Here is a 13,681-nt window from a genome sequence, read left to right as displayed (position 1 = left end):
ATGGATATTTTCGTGCGGATCTTTATCATACTTCAAGGTTTAATTTCTGTCACTATAATATTTTAAAGTAGATAACATAAAAAAGTTTTCTCGATTATAATAAAATTACATAGGTAATTTTGTTTTTCTAAATCATGGGTAATTTTCTAATATTACCTACAAAAATATAAATTGGGAAATCCAAGCTAATTTAATTTTAATGATTTGTTTTATGATTTTACACATCATTCAAGACTACTGTAATAAGTTACTAATAATATTGTAAAACTATCTGCAATTACTATTACTCGTAATATATATATATATATATAATGTAATCTTGTTTGATTGGTTATTAATAAACGAGATACAATATGCTATTTTACCCTACAGTCCACAAAAACACTAGTCGACTAATAAATAACGTTATAAATTGTCTTTACGTACACCCTGGATAATTAAATGCATACCTTTTTGCGCCTTAAAGTGTATTAAGTACTTTTTCAACATAAATCCGTTTAAGTAAATTAACGTAGCAAAAGTAAATCACAAACTCCTTATTTTACGAACAGTCTTAAAGACCAGCGCTTATATTAACTTACATTATATAAATAATATATAAATTTAACTATATTATGAATAAAATCATTGTACGGTGGGTCGTCCCGTATAACCGGTGTCTGGGATGGAATGGTTTGCCAGCTCCCGGAGTATCTGCTCAAATCCTTTACCATTCGGAACATGTAGATTGCTCTTCATCATTGTGGAGTTCAATCTTGATGCCAGATAGCACATCTGTCAGAAAACATTTCGAATTTAGTACATTATCGATGTACAAATATTTATTACTGAAACAGTTGAAGAATATCATGAAATAATGCTAACATATTACCGAATTTATTTAATTATAATTGATGTACCCATGTAAATAACTAAACAGGTAAAGAATATCATCAAATTTAGATTGACAATATCAATCTATATTAATAAAAACTTTGTCTTTTACACTACACCATTAGGACATATTATTATATTTTAACTGTTACAATGATGTGTACCAACCGAGTGCGCGATACTATGGTGCGGTCCGGCGGTGGGCGAACTACTGAAGAGATTTAATTAAAGTTTTGCAATTTTAACAAGAGGTCGGTCCAATATATAGGCGTATACGTGATATATACACTTCCATGCCAGATTTAGAGACTTGGAGGACTCGTAGCAACAAAGGACCTTTGGAAAATAATTTAAACCCATGGCCCCAAATAATTTTCCGAATAAAACGGTAAAATCTTTTTCCAGACGAGTTTTTTAATAAATAACATTGTGAAATCAAGTATAGATTATTTTATAATTTAATTAAGATATAAATATAATCAGAAACAAGAATTATCTGAAATCCACGCTATTAGGACGTCGCGGGCAGCAGCTTGTAAGATTTAAATAAATCTACATTGACTCTTTTTAGCAAACAGTCATAAAAGTGTGACACCGCATCATTGCAGCCAATTATATTCTCTCAAGTGTAATAGAACTCAAAGCAAAAACATGGATGTCTTAGTATTATACTTACCAGCAATGCTGACATAAAGAGCAACATGCCCAAAACGACAGCGACCATCATAGACGTGCCGCAAGTTGCTTCTATTGGTGTCTTGTGGAACAGCTCTCCTGGCATTACTACGGTGTATTCCAGGTTTTCTTTGAACCTTGTGAACGGAGTGCTTCCGTTGTCAGCAATCAGTGGTGATGAAGTAATATTTTGGAAATCGTATTCTTCGGACATTTCTCTTTTTCGTCGGCCGTGACCTGACAAATTATATAATCAGTTAATATTGTCTACCGAAGGTATTTAGTTTATTTTGTGATCACCCAGAGATATAATAACTTGGGATCACATTTTTAAACAAATGGTTTAAGCAAATAAAAAGTAAAACATAAGAATAATAAGAGATAACCGAATAGTGATAAGCGCGTTTTATTCTGCAATCATAATTTTTAAATGAGTATTTATTATTAAATTTAGTGCAATAAAGAGTTTCCAATAATTATTTATTAATTGTGACTGATTCTAGGTATTTAAATTTTAGACTAACCTGAAGGTTCATATAAGTCCAAGCAGTAGTCGGGCTGGCAGTCTGCCGGCTCCATGCAAGCCTTTATCTGCGAGTGTATCCAAAGAGTGGAACGCTCTTTCATCGAAGCCAGGAGGAAGGCTTCAAAATCAAGGAACACCTCATTATGCCGTTCGCGATACCTTGCCGGCTGATGAGGAATTATTGATGCGAAGTCCCGGTTTCGGCAACTACAAGATTGTTAATTGTTTAAAATTAAATATACCATTTGAAGGATAGAAATAAAAGCATTGCAGTAGATAATAGGTAAGTGACATATTTCAAATTTTCAAAAGATTGTTTCTTCGTCATGGAGAAAGTGACTAGATGATTATTGCATTGCAGTTTGTTTAAGTCGCAATACTTGACTAGAACGTGCACTTATGTGACCAAGCGAAGGCTCTAAGGACCAAAAATATATCTGAGGATTTGTATGATAAATGAAAGATAAACTAATTAAAATTCGATAATGGATGTTAGAAAAATAGCCAGATCCGATGAGACTCCCCGTGATACATACATACATTCCATAAAATAAATCGTCCTGTATTCCCATTAAGAAAGTCATTTATGTTTTAGTAACCCTTACCACACAAACGTTTTTTAACAATTCTTTTGAATATCGTCATACATTTGTTTTGAACATTTTCTGGTATCTTGTTGTAAAAGCATATAAGATAACATAAGGCATAACGCCCCACAAAAAACTTACTAACTGGATTTAGCCGAGTAGTAGGCATTAATTGAGTGCCGGCAAAGCAGTCGCGGTTAAAGCTTCAGACTTATTAGATCAAAATGATTTCATACCGAATAAAATAATTTTATAAAAATTTTCAAATCAGTTATACAAATCTCAATTGATTTTTTAAGATCATAAAACTTAATAGGTTGGTGACTTTATCATAAAAATGTAGATTTGATGATGGCGAAGCTACAAAGAAGAAAAATCGATCGAAGATATTTTATTCATAGATACGATGTCGCCATCCCTGTCTCCTATACGTGTCTCGCGCTAAATACTGCAACGCTAGTAGGGAAGATGTTGTACTTAGTCAGGACTGCTCATTCCAAGTGCTTTACAAGCAGCAACAAGCAAGTGTATAGTTACAATAGTTTTGTCGGTGGGCTTTACCAAATGTGCGAGTGGGACGAGTTACTAGTCGCGCTTCGGAGTAGTAAATGACCACTGAGTATCTTTCGACTAGTGTTTCTGGCCGACAACCGAGCATCCCTCAGGAAGAATACAGGGATCATCATATATAGAGGATACTCCCCATCATAAAGACTTGCATCGCATCTCTTGGCCCCTTTTGTTGCTGATGTCCATGACTTCCCATTACATGAATGTCTTGCCCGTTTGCTCCCTCTTATATAAAAATATGGGATATAAGTCTTATGGTATACATTCCTTAGACGTAAAGAACACGTAAAGTTCATAAATCTTGATGTCTTTGTTCAACTTTCAGGTTGTGGCTTCATCTTCAGGATCTACTTTACAGTTGATAACCTGCTCAACCCCAATATTTGCATATTAGGACATTGACTTGAGATGTCGCTCTTTCAAATCTTAACAATTTATATTTTTTTTAAGTGATCACTTCTCCCCATTTCTGGGATTAATTACTTTTAGATTCTTAAATCTTTAAGATTTTATTTAAAAAAAAATAACAAATTGTTTAAATTAGTACCTTCTACCTGACCTTGACTGTTCAGTACAATATATTGTGTCAAGGCATAAAAAGGAATAAAAAGGCATGTATTCTCTCAAAATTGATTCCTTAAGATTTTTTTTTGAAGTCTATCCTAATGTACTAGACACTACTACCGCTTCGGAAACCAATGGCTCTCTCAGAGAGAAGAAGCGGCGCAAGAAACTCTCCCACAATGTTTTTTTCATTCAAGACTTACCCATCTTTGACGAGAAGGACCGCGCCAGGCGCATGTGGTCTGTCAGGATCTGGCGACACGGCTACCTCTAGCAGCTTGATATGCCTCCAAGCAGAGTCCGGGTTGATCCGAGCACGCAATTGCAACTTTGTGCCAATCGGCACTGCCTGAAAATAATGCTTCAATTTATCATCGTCGCCTTCCTTTATGTTGCAGAAAGTAATTGATTATCAAATCAAAAGTGGGGTGCGGGTATAATGAAAACTGTGTAGTGTAAATAAACAAAAATCCTTAAATAATTTATATTATTATTGTATATTTAGGGAGTGTTCAGTAATATATTATAAACAGTTGTCCTAAAGTGTAGTGTGTTGTTTCAATATAAACAAACTCCCTTATATGAGGATATAGTACACCCGATCACCATAGCAGGTCCATTTTTATTTTTTTAGAGAGAACAATATTTTAATAAAGAAGGTATTAAATACAAAAAATGAAATATTATTACATAATATGATTTATTTTATTTGTGAAACTTATACTTATATTAAAATTTATTCAATTCTCGTCAATTGGTTGTGGTTCAGTAGCCAAATAAGTTACAAGAGGTTTATGGTAGCTGAAGTATGATACAAATGGTCTAGTCGACCGACTAACATCATGGTGTCGCTTCGTATAAATTCGCTCTGACAATTTTTCGCGTACGCGTCAAAAGAAGTATTACTTCAAAATCAAAGTTCTTTATTGGCCACAAACATTCACAAGTAATGTTGTTACAAATTTAAGAGTAGGCACATGTTTCGTCTTGACAGACATGCAAATATTTCAGTGGTTTCGTTTTATAGTATTATAACCTAACACAATCAATACTGCTACATTTAATTTGACCAACGTAAAGCCATACCTAAAAGACCCTACAATTACAATAATTAATTTTAAATGATAATGTAGTAAAAATAATCATAATTTTAATATTATTGGAGTCAGTTACCACTTCGTTTGATAATATTCGTTTATTGAGTTAAAACAATATTTTTTTAATAGTGTTACTTATTTAAATTAAAATATATTTATTTCACTTCTTGATGGCTACAGTTATTAGATGTAGTTTAAGCAAGAACCAGCTAAGTAACTGAAAATCGCTTTAAAATGATCGGTAGTGAACTAGTGAGAACGTAAGTAAAGTGAAGTGATTACTCGTTGGTACACTAATTACCTGGTCAACGGGCATGTCGACGGAGTGGTTGGAGTGCCTGGACACCGGAGGCGCTTCCTTGTACAACGCCACCTCGTACTCCAGTCTACCTGGAGTTTCTTCCACCACTCCTGACACCCGGGCGCCATGCGGACTGAAAAATATAATCCGACGTTATATATGTTATTTGAAACTTTTAACATTTATAATATTAGTCAAGTGGAAAAGTTGATGGTCTCATCTTTGGATGGCTTATTGTCCAGTACAATAAATCAATGCTCAAGAAGCAGAGAATTGCTTCATGCATTCCATTTATAAACGGAAGTCAATAGTTCGATCGCATGTGATATTTTTTAATGAAAGAGTAGGACAAACGAGTGTACCAGGTGCTAAGTGATCACCACTACTCACATTCTCTTGCAACACCAGAGGAATGATAGGAGTGTTGGCGACTTTTAAGAGCTGGAGTTCTCTTCGCACCTCACCTATTCCTGCCAGCTGGTACAGTTTTTCGGTAGATGTTGGCTTCAGACAACCGGTTACTAAACGACAGGACTCATTCAGAGCTACGTCGATCAGCTTTGTATGTGCCGACCATTCCCATACAGGGGGGGGGGGCATATTCGGCCGCGGAGTAGCAGAGTGCAATGGCTGTAGTGCGCAAGACGGTTGGTTTAGCTCCCCAGGAAGACGCAGCTTTCTCAGTAAGTTGCTGCGTGTGCAGACTTTCTGCTGAGTGTTCATGCAGTGCTGTTATGGGAAAGGGGAATCTATTATGCGATGATTTTGTGTTTTGCCATGTGATGTTAAGTTCCCTGTTTACGGTAAGGTGGTATACGCAGACTTCGGTTTTATTTGGGTTTGGTTTCAATCCATTTGCTGTATAGTAGTCGCCGAGCTCGTTCAGGGATGTAGATATTGCTTCCTCTACACTCGTGAAGCTGTCCGCTTGGCTGCTAGTGCTAGGTCATCTGCGTAAATGAAGCTTTTATGTCCCGTGCCCTAGGCTGGTCATTTGTGTAGATATTTAACAGACTTGGTGCCAGGACGCTACCCTGTGGCAGTCCATTACTCTGTTTCCTCCACCGACTCTTCTGATTTTGAAGGACAACCTGGAATTGGCGGTTGCTCAGTAGCTGCCTCACAATCTGGCAAAAGGTGTAATCAGCCGTGATTTCGTAAAACTTTTTGATCACTGCGCTGATGTTAACGGTATCGTAAGCAGCCGATAGGTCCACAAAAGCGACACCGGTAATTTTCCCCCTCTCTAAACCATCCTAAATATGTTGGGTCAGGTTGAGAATTTGCGACGAGCAGGACTTGCCTGGACGAAAACCTGATTGTTCGGGGATAAGCTTCTCATCGATGTGTGGTCGGCCAAGAAATATTCTTTCAAACAGCTTGTACAGGTGGCAAAGAAGGGAAATTGGTCGGAAATTTTTAGGATCGTCAGCAGTTTTACCAGGCTCAAGTAACGCAATGACCCGGGCATGTTTTTAGTTTCTAGGCACTTGTTGAAGAGCCTCAGAATCCAGTCCAGCGTTGCAGGGCATCTGCATCTGTTTGACTGTGAGATCGTCAAGTCCACACGTTTTCCCACTCGTCACCTTGTTGAGCGCAGCTTTTAGTTCGTTTAGGCTAATAAATACGATAGAAGACCCACAATGAAGCAACGACTCTACGTAACAGCAAGTGATCTAGCCGTTCACACAAATAAATATAAGCGCGACTTCTTCAAAATTGAGAAATATCAACAAGCTCCTCCATAACAACATTATTTCCTTTTTGTTTTCCTAAGCATTTAATGTGTCTCGTTTGCTTCCTATGCAATTTTGTCCAGCCCCACATGGATTCTACTACTTTGACCGAATCTAGAATTTACTGCGTGGAGATAATTATTGTTATTATAAAATTAAAGGAATACACACGGGTAGAGTTACTTAACGGTAATCATAAAAAAACATAATTCACTTAAATAAATCAATTTTCCTTATATTCTAGCCACGCGCTAGCATTTGACATTGACTCCTACTAGTCCAAAGTCCGCGTCGTGCCGTAGCGTGTGAATAAATTTTGAATTATTTATTATTATTTTTAGATTTTTTTTATTACCCTTGTGTTCATTTAATATCGATAAAAACTTTAAAGGATAAGAAGACTGCTTGCAAAAATCAAAGGCCTTATTCCTAGCCCAGGTTGTTCCAAATTCTTCAGTCTTCTAGAATCCTGGTCCAACATCGGTCGTGTAAATCGATCTTTGTAAGTAGAAATAAATCAGTAAGTATGTACTCACAAGCTTCCCGCAAACCCTGCAGCCTTGTTTTCTATGATCGTTGGCTCCGGCGGCTTGCACATGATGATGAGCTCCTGGTCTGACTGCATCACCACCCCGGGGAACTGCGGGAACCAGATGCGGACGTGGACGAAACCCTAGAATAGAATTGTTGCAAGAAAGGTTATTTCCAAGACATCTTTTTTCATCTATTTCATACAAAATTTCTAAATCTGTTGAATATATATTTTTGTAACAGATCTCTGTTTAGTATTTTCTTTGATTAACGCGAGCGTTACACATTTAAATATAACACTTTTTACGCGAAAATTTAATTTAAAAACACAGTTATAATTACACGCGTTTTAATCCATTAAAAGTGTTAGTGTTAAGTGTAATTTAGATCTCTGTTTTCTTTGAAAATAATTAAACAAACAATGTTTGATACAAAATTTGTAATTATCATGTAAGTAATATTTTAAAACTGAAAACTGGTAAACAATATACGGTTTGATTAGAATGTCTTCATGAAGGCACGACCATAGAGGTTGATTGAGACATGGTTCATGTAGGTTCCTACGTTAGTTAAGGTAAAGCTAGGTGTAGCAGAACAGGATTAAATATAAATTTAAGTAATTAGAGAGCAATGTAGAGTTCAATATGAATGTATATGCTGAGGATGGATTGAAGGAAAGTAGATTGATTGTATAGATTTATTTAAAAGAGAATATGGATCGATGAGATAGTCGATCAATGCGACGTTTCACGATAAGATAGGGAATACTGTAAGTGGCCAGATCACATAATAAAGAGTAGAAGGTAACAGAAGAAACTCACTTAGTTACATCTTTTAAAGAAAAAACTACATTAGATTGCCACATATAAGACTCATTTTAAATCGTAATCAGTTCGCAGCTGCGTTGGATTCATAAAACTCTGATCACCTTACGCACACTACGATAAATATTTTAGAGTACGGTTGGGAAATAACTAGAAGACATAGTAGCCAACTTAAAAACAAATGTTTATTCAATTTCAAAGTTAATTAAACATTAAGGATTCACTGTGTCATTATATTCAGATAAGTTAGTGTGCTACTATAAATACTTCAAAATCTAGGACAAAATTATAAACGCCGAGAAAGTTAATTATCTATAATATTATTAGAAATGAACGGCTGACATTGTAGGTTCCCGTTATTGCGATTCGATTTACGATCATTCTATTACGTTTCAAAGCGAATGAAACAATACTGCGGGTTAAAAGTTAGATTAGCGAATAGCATTAGGCTGGCCCCATACGGCCGGAATGGCTCTCCGGATTTATAATCTGATTCTATATTATTAATTCAGAAAGTGCGGAACTAGTATGATGTACAATACTAATATGCTAAACTGAAGTGGCAGTGGGCAGGGCACATAGTTCGAAGGATAGATGGCTGCAGATAGACACAGTGTTGGCAAGGCCCCCGCAAGAAGACCGAGGATCTGGTCAAGATCGCCGGAATACGTTGGATGAAGGTAGCGTAGGACCAATCGTAGTAAAAATCTTTGGGGAGGCCTTTGTCCAGCAGTGGACGTCTTCCGGCTGATGATGATGCTGAAGCTGCCCCACACAGAATGATACCGACGAGAGTTCTGAAGTCTGAATCGGAATATTTAAGATTATGTTTTCAAAATGCGCGTATGTAAAGGGGAAGGGGAATAATAATGTATGGGAATACATTTTCATATAGCGGTACACACATACTGGAATTAGAAATTGAATTAATAATTAATAATAATTAATTAATTTGCCATAATGTGATTCTGATGAATCCAGTGTTTGCGTTTGAATTTTTTTTAATGAAGAGCCAAAAGCAATGTGATTAGTATTAATTCCTCTTTCATAAAGACGTCTGCATGTGCCGGGAATGACGGGGTTAGTGATCAATCTGAATTTTAAAGATGAGTGAGGCGATGTGCCGGAATTTAGATTATAAATGCAGAGAGCCGTTCCGGAAGCCTGCCTAAGAGTGAGTTTATATCACTACTGTCAGCTGGGCACAATTTAAGCAATAAAAGATATTACTGTGCCTTATTCTGAAAAGATACACTTTTGTAGTCGCAGTTTATTTAAAAGATTTTAGGGGAACTATTTAAGCCTATATTTCTTCCTGCAAATTTTAAATAACTTTCGGACAAGCGTGGAGAAAATTTGATGGTAGGCCGTATAAAATCACTCATTGCATCATAATCTTATAATTACTTTATACTTCAATACATATTATACTTAAAAATCACTACATATTATGAAACAAAGTCCTCCGCCGCGCCTGTCTGTCTGTCTGTTCGCAATAAACTCAAAAACGACTGCACCGATTTTCATGCTGTTTCCAGCAAGGGATAGCGTGGTTCTCAAGGAAGGTTTAAGCATATAATTTGATTAGTTTTTGTATATATTAAAGATATTTGTTGGAGCCGTAAAAATAATCCGTCTAGGAGCTTTCAATGAAAACGCTGTCTAAATCCTTTGAGATACAACGAAATAATGTATCATGGAATTGTGTATCTTATCTATATAGGTCTACAGAAAAAATCGCAATGGCATAGGTAGATAGATAGATAACATACTATATCCATTTTAATACTTTGAAAATTGGCAATTATAATGCGGCAATATAAAATCTGTTTATCTTTATACAAATACTATATTAATCCTTATCATTTTATTACTACATTTTATACAATAACTTTGAAATACATTATTTTTTTCAACTCCCGAATACTTACATATTTTTTTTTCCTATGGACTGACTTTCTGAGAATGAATAAGAATATTTACTGTGTGTTCTAGAACAATACCTAATCCAAAAAAAAATGTTTATTGAATTATTGACTGTTTGTCCGTGTGTACGGACAGGAAAAACACAGAAACTACTAAAAAAGTACATTTTTGAAGCATTTGTTGCATCATTATTTTTTTGTTTATACTTGTAGGAGATATTTTGTCCCAGTTGCATGAATTTTGGTGATTATAAGAGTAGAAACATACATAAATTTCTTATGCTTACTATTCGGTAAGTCGAGTTAGTAAGTCTTTTATTGGCCGATATATATGCCTTACATACGTCACAAACACAGTAAAACAAGGTGTCATACAAATCGCGAGTGTAAGACGTAGCTTGTCACGCACACTAAACTAATATTCCTGGCCTGTTTTTATCGGTTGTCTAACAGCAAGAGAGTCTATCTAGACGTATACATTATTTAAGGCTTTTACAATATGATCCCAGAAAATCTACAAAACAAATGTGTTATCAAATTCAAAAGAATTGTTAAAAACGGTTTCAAATTCAAAAGAATTATTGTTAAAAATTTGGTTGGTAAAAAGGTTAGGTACTACTATAACATAATATTATATGATTTTCTTAATGATACCACAGACCGGGAATCGAGCGAACGCCCTCAGGCTTTTTAATTATCTATTTTATTGTACGATATACCACTGTAATTAATATTTTAATGAATAAAAGCCCGCTGAGTTTCTGACGCCTGTTCGTCTCAGGTCTGAGGCATACTATTTCGGATATGTGGTAGTTTTTAACGTTCAATAAGCAATTTTTAATCCTATTTTGAATAAAAATATTTGATTTTGAATTATAATTCAAAACATTAAAATACACTGCAAATGTAAAATACTCAGGAAGCGATCGATTCAGTTATGTACTCAACGGTTACTCCAGAATTCCACGATGCAAAATGCAGACTCACTATACGATATTACGGTCGATAGATTGACAGTTGGCATACGTCCTTACTTCGCTTAGCGTACCGGTTCACAAACTTAATAATATATACTTGACTACGAGGCTGTGTAAGTCATAGCTATCCACATAACATACTGTTAACTTAACGGCATTGCTCATTATGCCGATGACAATACTAACTGGCTACTTTACGATGGGGTGCAATACAATCGCAAACAAAAAAAATATATTCTTATATATAAAATTCTCGTGTCCCGGTGTTTGTTACCAAACTCCTCCTAAACGGCTTAACCGATTTGTTTGAAAATTTTAATTATTGGTATTTTTTATTACTTTATAAGCAATACAACGTTTGCTGGGTCAGCTAGTCTTAATATATATAAATAACGTGACACGTTGTTTGTCCGCGATGGACTCCTAAACTAATAAACGGATTTTAATAGGGATTATTTCATGGAGTGCAGTTTTGTCCAACTTGAGAGATAGGATAGTTTCTATTTCGATTTGGGACCCACAATTATTTTTATTTCCAATAATTGTTTTGTATGGATATTTTTTATGAGAGAATTTATTGACACACGGTTTGACAGTTAACTGTTCTGCTGTGAAACAATTTCATTAACAGGGAGCATATTTTACGAAATAGTTCTTGATATTATGAATTATTATTGACCAATTCATAAAAAAGTATGTTATTTATTATGTACAGAACAACGTTTATCGGGTCAGCTAGTACTATAATATATTTGTAAAATATAAAGAACAAAATATATATTGGTTTGGCCCTAAGAGGTACTTACAATGAAATGAAATGAAATTTCTTTAATCATGTAGGTACAATTTGTACTCTTATGAAAGTCAAATTTGATGCCATCGGTTCAAGAGACTACCAGGAGGCTTTTTCTGAGAAGAACTGGCAAAAAACTTAGCAAGTTTTATCCTCCCCTTACATTCAAATCAAATCAAATAAAAATCAGTTTATTCACGTAGGTCACGGGAAAGACACTTATGAATGTCAAAAAAAATAAAATATTTTTCTTATTGAATCTACCGCTACTTCGTAAAGGCTTGAGCTAATGAGAAGAAGTAGCAAGAAACTCATTGCCACTCTTTTATATCAAGATTTACAGATCATTTCAATTACAATATAATATGTAAAATGTAAAATGATGCAACAGACACACTCAAACGTCAAATAGTCAATGTCTTACACGAGTAAGTCAAAAAAGTAAACGTAAATTAATACAAAACAAAAGTTATTAAGTACAGTAGCTGCATCATCCATACACACCATAAAAGCCATTTTCACAGTATCCACACATTTTTATCGTCACCTATATAGGTACATACATTTGTCGTTAGCGTATAGCCGAACAAAGCATGTTAGAGAGATCATCTCTAATGGAGAGGCAAGATAGAACATGAAAGCGAATCTATTGTTACTCTAACCGATTTTGATTGGCAAGTCGTAAACAGTCAGCTACGCTTTGGTAAATCTATTTTTTTTAGTTGAGAAAATTGAATGCTTGTGTAAATCAGGCTACCGAGGCGTTTATGGACGCGTTGACTGGATTTCATCATGATTCATCTAGTTAAACACGCTATTTCAGAGCCGCAGCACCGCAGCACCGCAGCACCGAGGAAAATCTTCTATGGATATTTTCTGGCGCAAAACAGCGACGTCTTCAGTCTAGTATCTCGATAATACTGTGACCACCCCCTGCCGACGTCGGGCGACCGTGCGGAAACCGTGTACAAGTGAAAGAGCTTACACGGCACGGAGCGTCGTTTAGATGGGAACCGTGTGCATGTGAAAACGGACGTATTTTATGACAAAAATCATTATACGCGAGTAAACCCACGGGGTGCAGCATGTTTGAAATATTTTAAAATAACTTACGTTCCGTTTCAACACGCCGCATTTTGTAAAATCGGATATCCTGAGTCTGTACAAGAGTCCTGTGGGATCGTCGGGTTCCGGCCTGATCTGGCAGACTGGGTCGGCAATGGGGTCCGTCGTTCTGTCGTCAGCGAAGAGTGGTGCTCCTCGAAAGCCGTCAGGCTTCCTTAGCAACGCTGTCACAGCGTCTCGACCTGCTCCTCCACTTGAGAAGGTGCACTGAATATCCGTTACTGTAATTTAAGAGTTATTTTTAACAGTCAGATACCGTCATCTATTTAAAAGATTGAGTAATTAATAGATTTAATTCAAAATTATCAGTATATACCATTTCTAAGTATTTATAAATTATGTTTGACAGTTAATGTTAATTGTTAATGAATTCAAACAAATAAAATATTATGGTGTGGAGAAGCAATTATATTTTTTGTAAAACACCATCGACCGCTTCTTAATACTTTCTTTCTACATGGCGAAACCACCCTAATCAATGGTCCTGGCGAACATGTGGATAAGAGTTACGGCGGTAGAATACTTGGTCATACGATATCTACCAGGGACAATCTAAAGGAGCGCCGATAAGTGACAT

General features: G+C 35.7%; 2 protein-coding genes across 2 annotated transcripts in view; one reads left to right on the top strand and one right to left on the bottom strand.

Moving 5' to 3' along the window:
* Nucleotides 1-13,681, top strand: part of LOC126972605 (lariat debranching enzyme) — a 57,891-nt gene that overhangs the window by 17,120 nt on the left and 27,090 nt on the right. The gene's annotated exons all lie outside the window — the stretch shown is intronic.
* LOC126972480 (uncharacterized) lies at nucleotides 338-7,895 on the bottom strand. Its single transcript, XM_050819278.1, has 7 exons — nucleotides 7,803-7,895; nucleotides 7,466-7,602; nucleotides 5,194-5,326; nucleotides 3,999-4,144; nucleotides 2,073-2,281; nucleotides 1,550-1,785; nucleotides 338-774 (listed from the first exon to the last, which is right to left on the bottom strand). The coding sequence occupies exons 2-7, from the start codon at nucleotides 7,552-7,554 to the stop codon at nucleotides 625-627; spliced, it is 963 nt and encodes a 320-aa protein (XP_050675235.1). The 5' UTR covers nucleotides 7,555-7,602; nucleotides 7,803-7,895; the 3' UTR covers nucleotides 338-624.

The sequence above is a fragment of the Leptidea sinapis genome, chromosome 26, assembly GCF_905404315.1.
Source record: "Leptidea sinapis chromosome 26, ilLepSina1.1, whole genome shotgun sequence".
Lineage (NCBI taxonomy): Eukaryota > Metazoa > Arthropoda > Insecta > Lepidoptera > Pieridae > Leptidea > Leptidea sinapis.
This window is presented reverse-complemented; position numbering and strand designations above follow the sequence as displayed.

Excerpts from the sequence above, each read along its gene's own strand:
- LOC126972480 (XM_050819278.1), bottom strand. The coding sequence starts at position 7,554 with ATGCAGTCAGACCAGGAGCTCATCATCATGTGCAAGCCGCCGGAGCCA. Across the intron at positions 5,327-7,465 it reads GCAGGGTTTGCGGGAAGCTT|TCCGCATGGCGCCCGGGTGT; the intron begins GTGAGTACATAC and ends TATATTTTTCAG. Across the intron at positions 4,145-5,193 it reads TCGACATGCCCGTTGACCAG|GCAGTGCCGATTGGCACAAA; the intron begins GTAATTAGTGTA and ends CATTATTTTCAG.